This window comes from Sesamum indicum, linkage group LG13 (assembly GCF_026168435.1).
Source record: "Sesamum indicum cultivar Baizhima isolate 11 linkage group LG13, ASM2616843v1, whole genome shotgun sequence".
NCBI classification, from domain to species: domain Eukaryota; kingdom Viridiplantae; phylum Streptophyta; class Magnoliopsida; order Lamiales; family Pedaliaceae; genus Sesamum; species Sesamum indicum.
In genome coordinates, this window is record NC_142669.1 from 11,398,269 (window position 1) to 11,420,699 (window position 22,431).

The 22,431-nt window shown below is 34.4% G+C and overlaps 2 protein-coding genes across 5 annotated transcripts; both read left to right on the forward strand.

The window, feature by feature from the left end:
- The first annotated feature begins 1,785 nt into the window (after positions 1 to 1,785).
- LOC105176844 (uncharacterized) lies at positions 1,786 to 3,201 on the forward strand. The gene is made up of 3 exons (XM_011099776.3): positions 1,786 to 2,024; positions 2,272 to 2,590; positions 2,702 to 3,201. Exons 1-3 carry the CDS (start codon positions 1,862 to 1,864, stop codon positions 3,030 to 3,032), a joined length of 813 nt encoding a protein of 270 aa, XP_011098078.1. The 5' UTR covers positions 1,786 to 1,861; the 3' UTR covers positions 3,033 to 3,201.
- A 10,033-nt stretch (positions 3,202 to 13,234) lies between these two features.
- Positions 13,235 to 19,779, forward strand: LOC105176843 (putative galacturonosyltransferase 15). 4 transcript variants are annotated; one of them, XM_088877365.1, is made up of 7 exons: positions 13,235 to 13,541; positions 13,631 to 13,983; positions 14,087 to 14,130; positions 15,506 to 15,694; positions 17,897 to 18,478; positions 18,574 to 18,891; positions 19,221 to 19,779. In XM_088877365.1, exons 2-7 carry the CDS (start codon positions 13,731 to 13,733, stop codon positions 19,503 to 19,505), a joined length of 1,671 nt encoding a protein of 556 aa, XP_088733491.1. In that variant the 5' UTR covers positions 13,235 to 13,541; positions 13,631 to 13,730; the 3' UTR covers positions 19,506 to 19,779. The 4 variants fall into 4 exon arrangements, with proteins under 4 accessions (XP_088733491.1, XP_088733490.1, XP_011098076.1 ...); XM_088877364.1 differs by having other exon boundaries at positions 13,639 to 13,983; XM_011099774.3 differs by having other exon boundaries at positions 13,639 to 13,983; positions 18,574 to 18,880; positions 19,221 to 19,361.
- Positions 19,780 to 22,431: the final 2,652 nt, after the last annotated feature.

Consider the following 22,431-nt stretch of genomic DNA (forward strand, 5'->3'; position numbering starts at 1 on the left):
CGCTCTAATATTACAAATGAGCAAATTATCATTTTATGAAAAAAAAAATTAGCAATTTATCCCTATAGTTTTTAAAATGCAGGAATTTACTCTCCCTATATTTTTTAAAATCAAGCAATTTACCTCTTTATGTAAGAAGGTAGTTGCAATATCACAGGAGGATAAATTGCATTAAGTCTCGACTTGAATGGACAAATTGGATTTTGAACGTAGTTCAAATGAATTTACGTTAGGTGAATTTAAAATTCATAACAATACTATTAAAAATATAGCTGAAAATGAGAATTGAAGCATTTGAAATTCTTTGTAATATATAATTATTCAAACAAATAATGGATACTGTAAATTTGAAATTTTTTACTCTAATCCATCAATTCAAATACAATATCATGTTTTCCCTCTAGAAAACTGGATACGAATCCAGAAAATCTCACAATAGTCTGTGAAACACAGTGCACTAGAAAAAAATTACTATTGACTAATATTAATGGATATAGCTAAAAATTGTTGCAAATAACTATTATTACCCATAGTTTAATAAAAGTAATGCCAAAAATTAGTTTTTTCAACACGGAAAAAAAAAATAAATAAAAACTACAGCTAAGAGCCATGATAAAAAGTATTTATCATGGCTTGACAAATATTTTAGCCACCTTCTCAAAAACTATGACCAACATCTGGCCGTGATCAATAACTATTCATTAATATTATTTATTAATGTTTATGATAATGACTCATAATTAAATATTATATTTCTTATATCACACACGTCAACAATTCTCTTTACTGTGAACTTGGCTCTAATGCAAGATTATAAGACTCAACCGCTAGTTCTACAAAAACAAGTGAAGGTATTGGCAAAATGGTGAAAATAACACTTTTCATTCCGTATTTTGAAGCTAGTACACTTATCGTCACATGTATGTGCCAATTAACTATTCATTTTTTGGAATAAAGACATGATATTTTCCATCAAAATACTACCGAAATATAACGAGAAGACTAAAAAGTGAGGATTTTAATAACTCATGGGACCATTAATAAAAATTCTGTAACTAATGAAACGGAAAGTATATTAACCTTAATATACGGGCTCAAAAGAAATGCAATTTCCCCACAACACTGCAACTTAAAATTTAAATTGTAAAGCATTCAAGTGCCTTATTTCTACTGTGGTCCCAGCAACAGTTATTGATAACACCTAAAGCAGTTTGGCAATGACAAACAAGCAAAGGAGAAACTTCAAGTAGAGAGTCCGGAAACATTAGAAAACTAATTACTATTGGTTATGATTTTATTAGTTATGGATTGAAGTCGCAGTAAATAATTATTATTAATCACAGTTAAATAAAAATCGATGTAAAAACTTAACTTATTAACCATGAAAACTGTATTTGGTCATGGCAAAGTTTTTGCGGTAATCACGACTAACAACCTATTACGAAATATGTAAAGGAAAAACTGCAAAATCTCTTATCAGTCAGAAAACTGGCCTATACTCAGTTTCTTATTACCACTTTTACATACCGATCTTGTAATAAATCTGGAGACGAGGTAGAATGATAGCTATATGTTGGGGTGTCCCATGTCCAAAAAATGTGCAAAGATTTTAAATTTTTGCAGCTGGTCTTTTTCACAAACATGGAGGGTTTAAGATAATAAAAAACAATAGCTTGATGCAACAGTTTAAATGCTACCAACAACATACAACTAACTCACATACTTCCTCACCTGCTTATATTTACTTCAGTGTCTGACAGCTCTTTATATACACCGCTCGGGCTTGGGCCATCATCACCATCAAACACTCTGTCTTGCTTGTCTTTCGATCGTTTCTTGCGGGTTTTGAAAGACGCTGGCGATGGAGAGGAAGAGAAGTAAGCCGGCATCAGTGCTTCTGTGGGCTGCTGTGGCTGCATTGTTTTCCCAAAACTTGGTGATGCCTGTCGTGTCTGCTATCGGCTTTGAGGATCAGAAGAACTTCTTCTACACTCCGGTTCCTAGCACAAGCACTCCTCCCACAGGTTATCTATGTTTGCATGGACATATCCTGCCACACTTTCATATACACACAAACACATAGAGAAAGCATGCCAAACAGGCAGAATATTGATTTTGATGTTTACGCTGTTTCTTGCATCATGAATTGTGTTGTCTTTAGTTTTATACCATCTTTTGCCACTCAAAAAAATTGAGGGCAAGTGCTTCTGTGAAACTGTGCGGCTGAAAGTGCAAAATTCCGAACTAACATCTCTGTTTTCCTGATCACAGTTTCGTATACCCCTCCCTCACATGGTTCGGAAGGTGGCCATGCACCCCCCACACCCTCGCATGGCAGCTACGGAGGTACACCACCGGCTAACTGTGGTAATCCAGGGAGTGGAGGGCATCATGACCCTAGTCCATCGCCACCAAAAGGAAGCGGCAGTGGGTACTATCATTCTCCTCCAAGCTCAACCCCAAAGACACCAACCATCGTTAGCCCACCAACTGCTCCAAATGTCGTCCCAAGAACTCCAAGCACTCCCAGCATCACAATACCATCACCGCCATTTCCATTCGATCCAAACTCTCCACCTTTTACTTGCACGTGAGTGAAAAATTTCGTGTCTAAATAAATTGTGAACTCATGAACTCTATAAAGTATCATCCACTATGAACCGAACGCTGTAATTGTTTTAATTTTGCCTGTAAAATGCAGTTACTGGAGGAATCACCCAACATTGATATGGGGTCTGTTTGGCTGGTGGGCAACAATTGGCAATGCATTTGGCGTGACTAGTTTGCCGGGGACTGGAGCTCACATGAACTTGCTACAGGCTCTTTCAAACACTCGTGCAGACGGGGTTGGAGAACTCTACAGGGAAGGCACAGCTGCTTTGCTCAACTCCATGACACACCCCAAATTTCCTTACACAACCACACATGTCAGGGACAGCTTTGTTGCTGCACTAAGCTCAAACAAGGCTGCAGCAGCACAAGCACAGCTCTTCAAGCTGGCAAACGAGGGTAGAATCAAGCCCAGAGCCTGAAAATTGGCAAAACATTCGTTTATGTTACAGCTATATAGCCCCATTCAGTTTGGTTTGTGCTGCATTTATTTCAATTATGTTGAGTTATTCAGGATGAGAACTTATTCTTATTTCACTGTAACTTTACAGATTCAAGACTTATGCCAAAACTCATGCTTTCTCATTTAAATTACAGTAGCGGCTGGTTTGCGTTGCACCTGTGCACTAATCATTACCTTCAGTTTTCAATATCCATATTTTTGTATTTTCATGCAACCCAAAACAAGAACATTGCCGGTATTGGTAAGAAGAAAAACTTCCATCTCATTGTTGTCTGCATATTTTCTTAGTTAAATAAGTGTTATCCGAGCAGCATAAGCAGCCGACAATTTGAAAAACTGTGATGGACAAACACGCCATCCACACTCAAATGTCCAAGAACTGTGATCAAAATTTGTAGTTTGGTTGTTTTTGCTGAAACCAACAGGAATTTGGCTATGTTACCTTAGAACTGTCAAGTCCCAGAAGAGTAATTTTAGCCGTCTTATCACTTCCAAGAAAATGCACTCTGCCATTAAATTAGGTGTGCAGAAGATATTCCTTTGGTGCATTTGTGTATGGACTAGGCAACGCTCCATGATGGATGTCACGAGATCTGTCCATGCAACATTGAGAAAACAAGACAGTCTGACTTTGTAGATATGCACGAAATCTGAAAGTAAGAGACTTAACTTCGATTGGATGTCCGAGCAAGACCATAGCATAAACTTGCAATGCCACCATACCTTCAAACGTCTTTGTATAGGACTCAACCCAAAACATCAATTTACGTTGGAATCAGGCAGGTTTTCTTAACTATGTGGTACTTAACGACGAGGGGTTTGTCATACAAATTTTGAATTTCTAGTCTAGTTCAATGGACCTGGACGAAGAATATACTCAAGACCACATCTCTGTTAGTCAATTAAGAAAGAAAGAATATACATTCAAACTACTGTTTTTCTCGGAAGACATTTGCATATACTTTTTGCATTTGAATAACATCACAAACATGTCGAAACGTCCTCAGACGGTATAGTGATTTCAAGCATGAAGCTTGTTTCTCTAAAGTAGCTCAAAATAAAAGCAAAGTGCTGTAAACGCCTAATCCCACAGCGGTTATCACTTTTTATATCCATTACCGCTAACATGTTATGCTGATGCTCAGATCACATGCCAGATTTTCTCCAATGCTTAAGAAGAACACATCATCTATGTCAGTATCACAACCGTTAACATCACTAACAGGGCCGTAAACATTGGACCACCATCTCATTTGCATCATAACTGTTTCCACATTTTAACTTTGCCCGATACATGTCAGGCAGCAGATGTCACCTGCTTCCAAAACGAGCTGCTAAAAATCTAACAGGCAAAAAACATCTAACTTAAACTGCAGAACAGAGGAAGAAGAAAGAGAAACAGCACAGATATTCATTTGTTAAACCTCTTGACGGAACAAAACATCGAATTTGCAAAATCACAGGGGGAAGGAAACTGGAAACAACTGTGTCATTAGTTTAGCCGATAGTTTCAGGTCAACTCAAGATCCAATTTCAGGGGAATTTTGATCCAATGGATGAAGTTACTGTTTCATTGCTCATATAATCGGACATTTAATGCTGGTGAACTTAACAAAAAAAATCATGCAAGCAGAAAATAGTTCATGGCACAGTAACTATAAAGAAAAACTACAAACATATAAAGGTAGAAGTCAGAATCACAATGAATCTTGAATATGAAACTAAAATTGATAAAACATGTTAAAGAAATCGAAATCGATGTAGATCAAACAGCCATCTGAGGCTTCTCATTTTACTGCTGTCTGAGCTTCAGGGTTACTGCATGAATAATGTTTGCTAGATTGACAGTAAGTCTCCAACTTAACATGAGCCCTACAGTTCCATTATCTTTTGAGTTTACTTTATGTCGCAATTGGTGTTTATTTTTCTAAGACGGTAGCATGTCGATGCACATGTAAATACACCGCAAGTGCTTAAGCAAAACAGAAGGATAAAACAAAACTTGGAGCACAAAACACCGAAGGGATACTTCCGCTTCTCAGACGGTTCTTTTTCCTTTTTTCCGGCATTCACCAATTGGCCTTTATCTGACATTGAAGCGAAAAACGGCTACGTTCAAGTCATCGAACAGAACTGGACCATTTTCAGTCTTCAATTTACAATTATGTCCATTGTAAATCACATTCATATTTATCCTACATGTCCTGAAGCAGAAGACAACCTTAATGTCTGAAATCTGAAGTGCTCTACCTCACTATCCAACTGATATTTTGACAAGTAGGGCCCTACAAAATAATAAGGCAGGTATATAGGAACTATGCTGTATTCTGCACATCTGTAATTCTTTCAGTTCTGATCTAGTGCACTTTCTTCATGTTCTATCAACCGAGTATAATAAAATTGCATTGCTTGTCTATTTCCAGAGCACCTTTCTCCATGATTATCAAAATTATTTGGTATCGCGGATAATATCCGATGTTATAATGATATATATTTTATTCTTATGTATTAATTTCTTATATAAGTGCTTCTATAATTAATTTATCAATGTAATAAAAATTTTGATTTGTAATATTATATAGTAATTTGTAATACTTATACTTTTTTTTATAATTTTACTATTTTTTGAAAAATTTTCGAGTATTGTATAATATTTTGTTTCGTATCGTCCGATCGACATCGCAACCGATGCGATACAATACGTACTAACATTATCGTCTATACCGCGACTTTAAACCATGTACTCCACATGCTTGCTGTAGTAAGTTTTTCGCAGCATAATTCAGCACTTCTCCGTATGTGGACAATATCAAAAGTATTAGATATTAGAGAGTTCAATATCAGTATGAAAGAATATTAATAGATTAAACTCCCAGTAATTTGAAAAATTATATCTAGCACTCCTTAAGTTTGCTTCCGTTGTAACAAATAAGTCCCCCGTTAGTCAAAATTCACTGAAAAATTTATTTGACATGTTATAAATCAGTAATAAGTCAATCGTAGGTGAATATAGATTGTTTCTGATTTTTTTGTTAATATCAACAAATTCAGTGAAGTTTAACTAACGGAGGGACTTTTTGCTAGAAGAAAACAAACTTCTAGATGTACTTTCTCCAATAATAAAAGATTTACGTGTAAGTACACCACAAACATGAGGGGAGGGGTTGTAATTATCCCTAAATTAAAAGAACTCGAGAATTGCCAGTCACCGAGAGCAGCTAAACAAATAAAATGAAGCTCACTCAGTCAGGAATGTAATGACCTAAACTTTGACTGGAATGTAAAGATATTCGTAATTACACAAAACAATATAATGAACAAAGATCAATTTGCTTCATTTTCAGTGGCTTCTGAGTCTTGTTGATTAAGGTTAAAATTGGAAACAAATTTGCGTCATGATTTTGAGTTCTATTGGACGCGTGTGGGTATTTGACTCACTTTATGTGATTAACTGTCTCACTTTTATATGAGTTATTATTATTTATCAATATTACGACAACCAAAGTTAGTTGCTCTAAGGGTTAAGGCTTAATATATAAATACTACAAGTAATCAGATCATACTCGATGCATTTGCATAATTTAGATTTTTATTATTATAATTTATTTAAAATTAAAATTAAAGATAAATTGAATAACTAATTCAAAAGTGAAAAAATGAACTAAACTTGAATATGAATAAATAAAGAATTATTGATGGAAAATTAATTTAATAGGTGTAAAAAATAGTACATTTCAAAGGGAAAAAATGCAAGCAACCCCCTTGTGACATCGTAAATGAGCAAATTATCCTCTTATAAAAAAATAAATAGCGATTTACCTCCCTGTTTTTTTTAAAATACAATAATTTATCCCCCTATGAGTTTTAAAATAGAGCAATTTATCTCTTTATACAGAGAGGTAAATTGCTTCACTTTAAAAAGTACAGAAGGGTATATTGCTATGAGGCGAGGGGTTCTAACCACATTTCATATACATTTAATAGGGTAAATTTTATATATCTGTGATACGAAAAATAGGTAAATAGTTTTCTTGTACAAAATAAAACATCACTTTGCCTCTCTCAACGTTTTAAAAAAGTATACAGTATCCCTCTTCACGTGAGTGGTGTTGTGGACGCTCGAATTTTTTTTTTCTTTTTATTTTTATTTCACAATTGTTGAATTTTATTTAATATAAAAGTTTGATTGTTCATATTTTATCTTTAATAATATACGGTTCAAATCAAATGTTACTTAAAACTATCAGCGACACCTTATTTTTCTAATGCAATTGTTGGAAAATTTATTTTCACATATATAATCTATATATAAATTTTATAAAAATATTAACAAAATACAAATAATTATATATAAAAAAAAAACTGTCATCTTCCTCCAACCCCCCTCCGCCTGTTTCTCCACCTCCTCCTTCCCCTTCCCCGTTTTAGATTGGCGATTTCCCCCATTTTTTTGTAGTTTTTATAATCATTTTATAGTTACAAATAAAGTAAAATCGCATCCAAAGCGCGTGATGCACACCACGTGTGTGTGAAGAGGCACTTTGCACATTTTTAAGAAATTGAGGAAAATATATTTGTGTTTTTGTTCAAATAAGAGGGTTATTTCCCTATCACAGATAGATAGACTGTAATTTTCTGACATTTAATATATTGATTAAATAAATCCGACGTAAAAAATATTTACATTGGAGTTTTTTGTTATTTTTTTTTCTCTTTACCTATTCTTCCAAACATATAATTTCTCTTTCTGCTATCCAATTTTATTATTCACACTTCTTCCACAATATCTTTATTGTAATTAATCAAAAAAATAATTTAGTAATAAAATATAAAAATACATAAATATTTTAAATTTCATATAAAATATATTTAAGCACATATTCATCGAGTGTGTCTCTGTTAACGACACTCATAAAAGGTAGGAACGCAAAAGAAATAAGAATTTAATTCCTCAAAAAAAGAAAAAGAAAGAAGGAAAACGAGAGGGTCATTTAAAGAAATCTGTCTAGTAAAAAGTTTTTCTAAAAAAAGATATAATTATACTCTCTTATACGTAGACTTTCTGTAATTTAAAAAATTACATCTAGTATTTTTAAAATTTATTTTCATTAAAAATAAATTCATCCGTTAATCAAAATCGATAATCCATTATCCTTGCATCATTCACCATTGCAAACAACAATGTAACCACCTACCTAGTATTGTAGAGCATCAATGTGGTGGGCCCAAATGGGCATGTTGAAAGCTAAAATTAAGGTAGGCATGATGGGCATCAAGAAATTTGCAAACATGGCTTTTTCTTTACCAAAATTTGTCAAAATTTAATCCCCACACTACATTTATATATATATATATATATATATATATTTATTTATTTTTGGTGGTGGGCACACTTTCTATTTTTTCTTCTAAAAAATGGAATCTTTAATAATTATTTTTAGCATCAAGTCCTAATAATGTGAATTGATTTTTTTTGAGGTGGTAAGTCGTTGTTATGTGCATATAATAAATATTTTTTTAAAATAAATTATAAATAAAAGTAAAATATATAAATTAGTATATTATATTAATAAAAAAATAATAATTTATCAATTAATGTAAATTTTTTAAAAGTTGAATAACTTAGCTATTTTGTCATGAAGGGCATTTTTGACTTCACAAAAAATTGATGCAGTTGTCTCATTAACCATCATTTTTTAGTGTGGAATGACTTTTTTTTTTTATACTAGCCGTCATGGCATGCCGTCCCTGCATGCATATAGTAAATAATATTTTTAGTTTTAAAATATATTATGATAATTATGTATATATAAACTAACACATCATATTTCTAAAAAAGAAAAAAAAAAGCAATAAAGAAAAGAAAATGAACTTAGGGGCATTATTGACATAATACTAAAATTGGTATTGTAGTGTCATAACCGTCATTTATTAAAGAAAAAGACCTTTTCTTTTTATATAGTATAGATATATATTACGTAATGGGAAAGAAAGGGCAACACTTCATAAGCTCGCTTAAAATGATTCCACGTGCATCTATCACTACAAAAAATGCAACTTTCAATTATGGCAATAAAAACAAAATAACCATAGTAAATAGTCATTAACTATGGTCATGCAATGGTTGTTGGCCGTGGTATCTGCGAGGGTGGCTAAAACATTTGTCATGGCTAATAACTTTTTATTAGTAAAAAAATGTATATTTTTGCATCGATTTTATTAAACGATGGTCAATAAAAAGTATTTACCACAGTTTTTAGTCCATAACTGTTAAAATTATAGCCAATAATTCTTATTTTTTAAAGTGTATGCAATTGTTACCATCTCTATAGCTGATGGACAAACACAAAACAATAACGCCTAATTACATGAAAATCAACATATATAATTATTGATTGACAATCACAATAAACTAAGGTTTAATCGTGTAAGAATGGGTTAATATCACTTCTGGTCCCTTAATTATGCCACTTGTTCGAATTTAATCTCTTATATTTATTCCTTATCAGACTTAGTCCCCCATCTTTCAAGATTTGATCAATTTAGTCCTCATAGCTAAGTATTCGTTAAAACTAACAGAATTACTATAAATATATACATATATATATATATATATATATTGTTGATTAACTTTGCAGCTAGATTTGGCAGAATGATGAAATTCATGTCTCCCTTCATAATAGCTGGAGTAGAAACTTTATGTATTTGATGACATTACTTTTATGTATTTAATTATTGACATTTATGTCCTTTTTTATGCATTTTTGCATCGTGTTTATGGCATTATATGATATTTGTGTTATTTTAATTGGTTGTATTTTAATTCTTTGTTATCGGACACGTAGGAATTGTATAGGAATTTGAGATGGTTATTAAGTTGAATTTGGTTGGTATTGAGAGTTTTCAACATGATTTTAAGATGTTTTTTCTTTTTAAATTTCATTGTTCATATAAGTATAGATGTTATATTTTAATTAAAAAAATAAAATATGTATGGTTAATTGTTGAATCCACCAATTGTTTAGGGAACATGTCTGAGTTCGAACTCTCATGAGCAATTTATACATTTTGTGTTTTGTTTTGACAATTTCGGTAGTCTTAACAGATGTTTAACAATGAGAACTAAAATTTATGAAATTCTGAATATCAGGGACTAAATTTAATAAGATTTAAATACGAGGGATCAAATTTAAATAATTAAAAGACCAAAAATAATATTAACCCGCGTGTAAGAATCAATACATATAAGTCAGAAAATATATTTATGACCTGACCAAACGCTTTGTTGCAAAAATTCAAATCCACGACATACTTTTATTAGATTTTTTTTGAATTGTCTTAACTAAAAAGATTATATGGTGAGAGCATTTTGGTAATTGAGAATTTGGCAAACATGGGTATGGGGATATATTCATCCCTTCACTCAAATTCTCAATCATACTTGGGCATTATTGTTTGCCCTTTTATCCATTTTGTCTTGATGCTTACATCATCTTCTCACGAAGACACTGCAAAGCATCACAATGATGGCACTTCTTTCACATTTTCCGATGTAAGATGATGACCAAGTTCACATGCCTGTGCTCTAACGATTAGTTTATTAGTCAGCGGGGCAAGGTTTATAGACTTATCTGTTACTTTATTAGATTGATAGGCTGAATAAACAATAATATTTTAGTTAGACACATCATCATATAGCTGGACTGACATGTCATATAACTTGCCAACACATTTTAGATTGATGGCAAATGAGCCCCCTGGCATCTGGCAACCAGAAAGTGACAAAAAAAATCTTGCCTGTTGAGCGAGAAGTCCATTTCAGTGAACACATCATGGCGAGGGAACTCCCTGCTCATTCTCGATCACCTTCATACTTATCTGCTTACGATGGTACCATTGATCCAGTCGAACATATCTAAAAGTTCAAAAATGCAGCCTCGTTGCACAAGTATACTGATGGCATTATGCGTCGTGTCTTCCCTACTACGCTAACGAATTCTGCCCAACAATGGTTTGACTAGCTTTCCGCTAGGTCACTTAAATCTTTTGTAGAATTTAGCACCCTATTCCAGCACCAATTTGCTAGCAGCAAGAAGTACCAAAAATCGACTATCAGACTTTTTGCGTCAAGTAGGAAGAGAATGAGACTCTAAGAGCCTACGTGTAGCGCTTCAACATAACCATCCTTGAGGTTCCAAAAACTCACGAGGAGGTGCTGGTTAGTGCATTCACCCATGGACTCGGTGGAGGCCCTCTTTTTGAGTCTCTAGCTAAGAAACTAACCATTGACTTCATAGACATGCAGGAAAGTACATGAACCTGGAGGATGTTTAATTAATGAGAAAGAGCAAGCAGAGGATCTCTATAAGGCTTTCTCGACCGTGGAACGCTTATAATATCAGGAAGTTTTATTTGTGAAATCCCTACTCTATATCTACATTTTGCTATCCTTGTAACCAAGTATTATCTCACTGAGTATAGACAATTCTTGCTTCCCATTTTGTGTTATAGAAATTCAAACCAAGTCAAAGGAAGATTTACAAGAAGATTTTACCTTTGAAATTGCGAAATACATCCTTCAAGAGAAGAATCAAAAGATTAGCTAGAGATTGTACCCACGTTTACCTATCAAAATATATATTTTTGTTTGGGGTTATATTTATTTTGGTCTCCTGTGACATGAAAAAATATAAAAAAGCCCCCTATAAAATTAAATATAAAACATTACTCTTATATTATGAACAATGACTCACATTGCCCCCTGGTCAACCTAGGCCTATATTTTAGGGGCAATGACTAAAATACCCCTTCATACATATGAGAAAATTTTATATATATATATATAATATTATATAAATTTTAATTAAAATATACCTATGATATATGAAATTAAAATCTTGATATGGAAAAAAAAATACTTTTTTGTCTGTTAATTATGTTCACTATTAATTTTAATCTGATAATTATATATATTTTTTATTCATTAACTTTAATTGATGACAATTTAGTACTTGGTGGCTCAAAATTTTAATTTTTGACCCAAAAATGATATGACATGTCAATTTTTAATTTTTTTCTTTTTGGAGGATTTTAGTCCTACTTGGCTTTTAAAATGAGTTAGATGACATGTTAGATATAATTATATTTTCTGTATTATTATAATTTATAAAAATAAAAATATTATCTTTAAAATATAATAATCACCCCACCGCCACGCCACCCTACCCGCCTATCCTGCTCCCCCTTGCCGCCCCCACAAAGGGGGCAAAGGATTTGCTGCTGCATCCCGTTTGAGTGACAGCATCGCCCAGAAGCGGAGGGCGTCTGTCACCTAGATCTGATGGGCGATAGTGATCGCCCTTACTGCCATCTCCCTCTCTGTTGGGCGACCACCGTTGGCTACGGGTGAGAAGGGCAATGCCTCCTCAGCAGCAGCGACGGCTGCAAATTAAAAAAAAAAATTTAATTAATTTAATTATATAATTAAAAATTATTATATTAAAAATATTAATATAATATACATATAAAATATATTTTATTATTAATAAAATATTTATCTATTATTTTAAGATTTATTAAATTATATATAGTATTATATTATAGGAGAGATAAGGGTAAAATTGTAAAAAAAATATAACTTTTAGACCCATATTTGCGGTCAGCACGTGTGTACCACCAACTTTGGTATCACGTGATTTTTTTAAATTTTTTTCATATTACAAGAGGTGTTTTATTTTAAGTTTTCTTTTTAACATTTTAATATCACAAGAGGGGTCTTTATATATATTTTTTTTATTTGTGATAATTTTTTTGTGTTTGGACTGTTAAACACGATAAAAAATTTGTGCTCACCCATACACCAAATCTCATGGAAGAAAAATGTAATGTTCTTTATTTCTTTTATTATTTAAACAGTATTCGGATGATTTCTGATTCTAATTAATTACAATACAAATTCAGATGCGCTGCCAGAATTATAAATCATTTATATAAGTAGTTCTAAATTACTCACTAACACAGTTTTCATTTAATAAAAAAATTGAAATCCTTAACTATTTAATTAAAAGTGATTTGTTCATCTATACTATTCATTAAGTGTGAGGGATTAGAGTAACCATCAGCGACAGGTTGATGCCATATGTATATAACTATAGGAAATAAGCGACAGGTTGATGCCAATTAAGCCGGGGGAGGAGCTAAGCAATCTATACAAGTCCCGTGGCATTTAACGCGGCATTCGTTTTGGCTTTTGGATCCCCCACTCTCCTCTCCTCACCTTCTCTCTCTAAAATATATGACATTGAGGGCGTCAGTTTATGCTTCTGAAGTGACGTTGAATAGTGCGTGATCTTATTCTCCTTTTGACAAATCGCAGCATCTGTAGCATTACAGCAAACTCTTGAATATATAGAGGGAGAGAGAGAGAGAGTTCGATGGTGAAAGAGGAAACTACTGAACTATAGCTCAGGTAATTTATTCTCTGAGTTAATTTTCCTACTAATCCAATGCTTTCTGCAAATCGAGTTACATTTTTCTGCGATATTGATCTGCGTTAAGGTGTTCAGGGGGGGTAATTATCAAGCAAGCGGATCTGGAGCTGAGTTTGATTATGCGATGACGTATTTTCTAAGAAGAAGCGGATGCCGGAGCTCCGAATATGAAGTTGTATATATCGACGACTGGTATTAAGAGAGTACTGGCCGTAAGCAGTGCCGCGATCCCCGCCGCGGGCGGCGGAGGGGGACTTTTTTTGCCGAAAATGAAGGGGAAGCATTCTGTTGGGCGGCGGTTGACTAACCGGACGGCGATGTTGCCGGCAGTGCTGCTGCTTGGGTTCGTTTTGCCCTTTATTTTCGTTAGAACTGCATTTCTTGTCTTGGAATACGGCGCTCTTTGCTCTTCCTCTATTGGTAATTTTATTTTGTTTTTTTACTTCCTATTTTGGTGTGGTGCTGTAATATCTGAATAGTTTATGGGTAAAAGTGTAAAAGAGTATGCTTACACGAGATGCAGGGTGCCTGACGTGGAGGTTCTTGGGCGGGAGCGACTCAGCCCAGGTGAGTGTCATTTTCGATTGCCATAATTACATTTTTCTTTCTTAAAGGTTAGTATAATTATACTTAAATTTGTTATAATTTAAAAAATTATATTTAATACTTTTAAAATTTATTTTTATTTAATAATTAAATTTTATTCATTTCTTAAAATTCACGGAAATAGTTTTTTTCTGTTGAGAAAATTCAAATTGAATACAAAGATAATGATTTTAACTTCTTGTCATCATTACCAAGAATAAATTTCTGGTACCCACTTATACTGGTTGAAGCTATCTGATCTGATTGAGAAAAACTCCTTAGGAGCATCACAATTTATGATTGACTAAGAATTATTTCTGGGTACAAAATTCATCCTGGAGCCAGCACACTTGATATAAATAGAGCCTGTGTGGACGTGTGGATAAGTGCCTTTGGTGGGCTGTCGGTATTCAGCTTTCACTAGTTGAACTGCCCTCTAATTTTACTAGGACCACTTGTTCTTAAATTATTGTATTTGCTCAATGGCATGCATGTACTTTACATGACTTGATCCCATTATTTTCTTTACATAAATGTCAGTAGAAAATGAAATCCATTAGGTTCTCTTAAATTGCTATATTTGATAATTGACAAATTTATTTACATTAATTAAAATTGTAGTAAAATATTTATCTTTTCTTGATATAACAACTTGGGTTTCATTAACTCTTATAAAATTTCTATAATTTATTACGAGCGCATGAAATTATTGCTTCTAACCAAAAAGAATTAGAATGATACCCTCTGCGAAATTTATCTGAATATATATCATTTTACTCGATTGTAAGCCTTTGTTAGTAAAAATTTGTATTGTATTTGTATTATATATAACCAACCGTCATGTGCATATAATAAATAATTTTTTCCCCTTTAAAATATATTATACCTATGAATAAAATATATAAACCAATATATCACATTATAAAAGAAATAAATAAATAACTAAATAAAAGAAAATTAACTTAGGAATACTTGTGATACCAAAAATTTGGTATCGTGTTGTTTGTGAGTGAAATTTTTTTTTCTTATTTATATATATAATAGTATAAGTAGATAGTATCAATACATAGATAGAACAAAAAATTGAGTTGGGATGGTTGAAAAATACATAAAAAATTATTTTGTAATTTAAAAAATTGATTTGACAGTGTAAGTAATCGATGTTTGTGAATAAAAATGGAGTTTTTCCTTTGTTAGTACAGATATTAATATACATGAATAATCAAAAAATTATTTTGTTTTTCTATATATTGTGAGCTTTACATACAAATGGCTTTCATAAATCCAATGATATTATTGCAGTTTTGTCTTTACCACTGTGCTGATAATTGTTTTACCCTACATACTGCTAAAAAAGCTCAGAGAAGAGCTGACAAGGGCGTTGCTGGAGGTAGCCACTGGTAGCAATGAGGATAGGGGTGAAGTTGGAATTCAAACATCAGAGGGTTCAACTGGAGGACCAATTTCATTCAAGGATCTTGTGAGTGACACGACGAATTCTAACAAACAAGGCATTAAAGCCTTCGCTATCAAGGCCAAAACCATGGTAAGTTTGGTAACTTTCACTGCCATTTATTACTCCCCTCTCGTCCTAGACCTATACCCTTTCTTGTTTGCATTTGCTAATGTCTGCTTCCATTATTCCTAGCAGTCGCTGTCAGATAATTATAGATGAGTTCTGGGTTCACACTACTTTTCTTGAATCTTGAATAGATCCTATAAGAATTCGCTCCTTATTTGTAGGCTGTAGCTGCTTATCCTATTCTGGAAATTCTTTCTTGGACTCGTGTTCTAAACCACATTATTAGTGGGACTTGCAGTAGAGACGAGTTATAGTTTTCACTGGATGCAGTGAAATTTATTGAATATGATACTAGTAAATTATTTTTTATATGAAAATAAAATAACAATTTATACTTATGTGTTTTTTGAAAATGAATAATTTACCTCTCTATTTTTAAAAACATATGGAGTAAATTGCTGCATTTTAAAAAGTATAGGTGATTAGATTGCTATTTTTTTTATAAGAGGGTAATCTACATAGTTGCAATATTACTAGGGTTGCTTACAATTTTTACCAATTTTTACTATTTGGTGAAACACCAAGTTTATGTGAGTGTTTTTCAATGTAACTTGTTAGGAAACTCTTCCAAACTCTATGGAGTTTTAGAAAACTGAAATTGATATTGCCTAATAGAAAAATATGGGAAGGAAAATGAAAGCAAAAAAGACGTGTGAAAGGAGGTGGAAAACAATTCTAGCAATATCATTTCCTTATTCGTTCTGGCGCATAAAATTTATTGAGAACATGTAACGCGAGAAAGGTGGTTATGGAATGTGTTTGTTCAATGGAAAATTATGCTTAATTAGTAACACCAGTTTCATTTATTGTGGGTTGGCAGCATAAGTTGTGGTTTAACGGCTCTCAGTCTGGAAGAGTTTAGCCTTCATAATTTGTGCATGAAAACTTTGGCATCGTCTTCCCGGCTAAGAATGAAGCTTGAAGTTGTTTCCGATGGCTTTTTGCCCATATTTTTCTTTACTTACTGCTTTAAAGATCTATATTATTAGTGATAAGTGTTGTGTAAAAGATTACCATTATACACTATCAATGACACGTTTATAGTGATAGCTTAGTGCCAATACAAACATGATGATAATTATATTTGTTAGTTCTCCATTATCATTGTTTATGTGTTGATAATTGTTTATAATAACAATTTTATGCATAATTTTTTTATCACTAGTTATTGCTAGTGATACTTTTTCCCAAATATTATTACTATTAAATCATTATGGTGACAAAATAAAATTTGTTGTTACTTGATACATATAAGAGTGATATTTTTATATCATTACTTAATTCTTTGTCATTAATATTCTTTTTTGTAGTGACTTTCTGTGGTATGCTATTCTCAACATAGCCAACCTTACAAATTCACATTTTGCGCTCTTCAAATTTTTACCAACATGGCACTGGCAGAATATTGTTTTGTACTGATGAAAGAGACACAATGGATTTTATTCAGCTAAAACGCTTTAGGAATTTCTATTCATGCTAATTAAGCATTTAGTGCTGTATGTGTGGGATCTCACGGGTAGCAATCCCCACTTTTTTAATTCAATAAATGGTAGATGGTATTAGGAAGGAGCTCTTGTAAATGGATACAAGGGCAGGAAACACTGTAGGACAAAGAGGTTAGATTCTTGTGTCCAGCTTCTGGTACATGGACATCAAAAACTCCATAGGATTATTCAAGGATCTAACTTGGAAAGTTTGGTATATAATATTCAAGGATCTGTAGGACTTGGGAGAAAACTAAGGTAATGAGAGACATTTGAAAAATATATATATTTTCATATGTTGTAGGATCCAGGAGACATAATTTGCCTGCCGGACATAATATCGAGATCACGTATGAATTAAACCTATCACGCAGCAACATCAGCTGCTCCAATGGGTTTCACAAACCTAATGGTTAGATGTATTTTGAACCTTACATAACCATGCTCCAATGGGTTTCACGAACCTAATGGTTAGTTTTAACCTCATCATAACCTTGGGGGCTCTCATGAACTTCTGGTTCCGAGAATAATTATCTCATTTGTTTGTTGTGTCCTCAGATAGGCACTCGAAATCTATTATTTCTTTGCTTGCAGGATTCCTTCTGTTATGTGATTGTGGCAGGACGATTATGACATGTCTGATCAAATCGACTCATGCAAAACTTCTTTACTCAATATGCAGATCCAGAATATGGAACACATTGTGAAAACAGCTAAAGGGCATGAGTCTGTTTACTGGCATTTAGCTGCTCATGGTGTACCCAAGAGCCTACATTGTCTTTCTCTTAAGTTGGCTGAAGAGTATGCTGTAAATGCTGTGGCGCGTTCCCGCATACCTCTACCTCAATATGTTTACCGTCTTACCGACCCATCTTTTCATCATGTTGTTCTTTTAACTGACAATGTCCTTGCTGCCTCTGTTGTTATCTCCTCTGCCATCAAGACCTCAATCAATCCCGAAAAATTGGTATTCCATGTAGTCACTGACAAGAAGTCGTACACTTCGATGCATGCATGGTTTGCAGTCAACAAAATTGATTCTGCAGTTATCGAAATCAAGGGCTTGCATCAATATGATTGGTCTCATGAAGTAAATGTTGGAGTAAAGGAAATGTTAGAAATTCATCACCAAATCCGGAACCACGAGTACAAAAAACTGAAGGAGGAAGACTTGGAATATATGGAGGAAAATTATCACAAACTGAATGTCCTAAATCCCAGTTGTATCTCCCTTTTGAATCACCTACGCGTTTATCTCCCTGAGGTAATTTCTTGACTTAAGCATAAAGTGGAATGGTCATGTGGATGAATATATCTCATTAAGATTGATCCATTTTCTGATTCTTGTGAATCTCACAGCTGTTTCCGGATCTGAACAGAGTTGTGTTCTTGGACGATGATGTAGTGGTACAACGTGACTTATCATTTCTGTGGGACATGGATCTGTATCAGAAAGTTGTGGGTGCAGTTGCTGACTCATGGTGCGGACGTGACTGTTGTCCAGGAAGGAAGTACAAGGACTATTTCGATTTCACCCATACAATCATATCGTCTAATTTGGATCAAGATCGTTGTGGGTGGCTTTATGGGATGAATGTGTTTGACCTGAGAAGATGGAGGAAGACCAACATCACTGCAGTATATCACGATTGGCTTAAACTTGTCAGTATGTTAAATGTCTGATTCTGCATGCTATTCTTTGCTGATCATGTTTTTTGTTTACCGACTGAGTTAATTACAATTAAAGGTATAGGCATATGACAAAATCCTGATTGGTTTTGAAAAATTACACTAGACCCCCTACAGTCATGTATAGCACGTTAAGTTATGTTTCACATTACTGATTCCTCGTGGCACGATTCAGTGACATAAAACACAACTGCAAGGGTTATCAAGTAATTTTCTAAAATCAAATGATTTTTCAATAAATACTCCAACATTTGGTACATTCTTTATAATTATCCCTTGCTGATCCTGCTATATCATTGTTTTCGTATGTTCTGCAGAGCCTTGATTCTGGTTTCGCACTGTGGCATCCTGGAGCTCTTCCACCTGCCTTAGTCGCATTTGAAGGTCATGTGCACCATATTGATCCTTCATGGCACGTAGCTGGTATGGGGCATCAGTATCCAGAGGTCGACAGACATAAGTTGGAAGCAGCAGCTGTTATACATTTTAGCGGGCCTGCAAAGCCATGGCTCGAAATTGGGTCCCCTGAGGTAAAAGGCCTGTGGTATAGACATGTAAATGCGTCAAATGAATACGTTACTAGATGTGGAATAACAGCATGAGAGGATAGACATAATATCTTGAATCTCACCGTTGAGTTTACTTATTTCGGCTTTAAGGTGGCCGTATCATTTGAGACAGAGGGAAGAAGGTTTTAGCCTTCAGTCTCTTCTCAAGCCATGCGTCCTTAGCCGATAATAGCATGCAGAAGAAGATAGCCGAAATTCATTTACACAGTCTATCGTATCTGATCTGTAATAGGGATAAAAAGGATATGTAAATGTAAATTTATATTGTGATTTCTGATAGTTATATGAATATGGTTACGTTCCTAAATACAGTAGATAATATCCTGTTGCCATTCTTCTCATACTAAAAGTTGTTGGTTTGGTTGTGCACAGTCACATCCTTTCTGTTTGAGAGGACCATAGAAAAGAAAAGAGATGAGACCTTTGCTTGTTTTAAATTTTTGATTGAGATGACAAGAGGTTTTGGTCTATTTGGTTTTAGGAAATAGGTTTAAATTGCATTTTTGGTCCACAAAGAAGGGGGTTTTGCTTTCTTGGTCCCATGATTTACGGTTTTTGTTAAGAAATTTGCAAAGTTAGTGCAAGAGGAGCTTTTACGGAAAAGCAATTCTGGACTAACTTTACAAATTTCTCAGTGGTTTCGGTACAAAAAAATGGCTAATTATACTTAAATTTTATCTGAAAATGCAAAATTACACTTTCCTCTAAATAAGTTTTAGGTGTTAAAAATGCAGACACTGCACAACATATGGGGTTATTTGCGCTTTGCCCACCAATTTGTTATTTGACAAATCACCTCCCAACCTTTGCAATTTTTTTGCACAGTACCTTTATTTTTCAATTTTAGCCAAATTTTGTGTATTTTCCGATTGCGTGAAACACACGTGTGTGAGGCCAATTATTTGATGGGTAAATTTGTACTTTCACCCCCTTTCCACCCCAAGTTAGCTGCATATCATCCAATCCCAAATTTTGTTGCCCCACTATCTTATTTCAACGGTTGAGAAGGTTGAAATCAAGCTAAATGAAAGAGACTTGCTATTGTGGGCGTCCAGCTTTTGTGATGCATTCAGGGTAGCTCAAAATTTCTTCATGAAATTTGCCTTTCTTTGCTCAAGTTTTCGACTTTTTTCGCTGTTGTTCGTGTTGGTGTAGGGTGTGGGGAGCAGCAGTTTCTTTTTATGGCTGAATCATATAATCGTTCACTGTAAATCATCCCAGGCCTAATTTTGGAGGATTAGGCTTAAAGAAGAACAGAAAAGGGAAAAAAAAAAAAAAAAAAAGTAAGGAGAAAAGTTTTGTTGGGGATGGTGTGTATTTCCTTGTTTTTAGTTTATTGTATGCTTTGAAAAAATAAGAGAGAAGGAGAAAGTTTTTGTGGGCAAGGAGGGGCTTCTCACGCTCACTTTAGGGGGGCAAGGGGGCAAATGGGTGAAATTACAAATTTACCCATCAAAGAATTGGCCTTATGCGCACGTGTTTTACACAGTTGGAGAATAAACAAAATTTGGCCTGAAAATGAAAAATAAAGGTAATGTGCAAAAATTACAAAGGTCGGAAGGTGATTTCTCAAAAAAAAACAAAAAACAAAAAAAGGCTGGAGGGCAAAATGCAAATAACTCCATTTCCTCTCCCTCCTAGAGGGCTCATCTACTCGTTCCTCGCTCTTGTGAGAATTGCGATTGTAGGAGTGTTCTTTCTTTTGCTCTCTCCTCTTTTCTGTGTTCACATAGTCTTTTAGGTAATCGGCTTGTATAAGCCTTTTTATCTCTTGTCTCAGCTAAGGACACCTGTTGCTGTCATGTCCATACTCTCAATGATACCTATAAAAATATTTAGATTTAGGAAGCTAGGTCCCTCTTTAGACCCCTTAGGCCACCATAGGCCATGGAGCCGATCTATGGCCATGAGCATTTGTGCCGAGCTGGTCATGAGTGGGGTGTAATGCTCGTTTTCGAAATTTGGGGGATTAAACCGTTTTTTAGGTTCCCAGCTCCTGTGGGAGGAAGGTCCTTCGTTGTCTTTTCTCTGATCGTGAGGATTATCCTTCTTTAACAGCTGTGCTTCCTTTAGGTTTATGTACCTTTTTGCCCGAGCTAGTAGGCCGTAGAAGTCAGAAACACACTTCTTGGCTAGGGATTTTAAGAGAGGTACGCTTCAGAGTCCTTGCGTGATGGCATTGGTCAGGACTTCTGGATGTGTAACTAGGACCTCATAATGGCCTTGTTGAAGCGCTCGATATAAGCCCTTAATTTTTCTTTTCCTCTTGCTTGACTCCAAAGATGTTGATGGCCGATTTTCGGTATTTCTTGCTGCTAGCAAACTTATATAGGAAAAGTGCACTAAGTTATGCAAAAGAGTAACTGATTCAGTTGGAAGCTGGTCAAGCCATTATTAAGCAGAATCAGTTAGTGTAGTAAGAAATGTACGGCATTTAATACCATTGATTTACCTATGCAGCAATGCTGTGTTCTCAAACTTACGGATGTGTTTAGTAGGATCAGTAGTGCCATTGTAGGTGGGAAAGTGAGAGGGTGCCCTAAAATGGTATCACCATTGAAGGGAATACCATGGTCCAAGAGCTGGACCTCTTTTCTTATCCCTTAACAAAATTCTGTCATTCTTTTCACGAGAGTGCCAGCTCTGGGGGGCCCTATTGGAAGCACCTCTTAGCTGGTAGGCTCGGCAAGTGCAAGACCATCCTGCTGGAGGCTAGCAAAAACTTGCTCACCATGTGTCCTACTCCTCTTCTGCTAGGAAGATTGTCCTGCTAGGCTAGCTTGGGAACCTCATAGTACTGCATTGACAATCTGTACTATGAATAGTCGAAGCTGCTCACCTAGCAGTAGATTGATGGCAGTAGGCACTGTTGCTAGATTCAATGCTGGAGTAGAGGCATTGAGCCTCGCTTGGACTTGCTCCAAAGGCGAAATAGCGGAATAAGTGTAAATAGGTATAT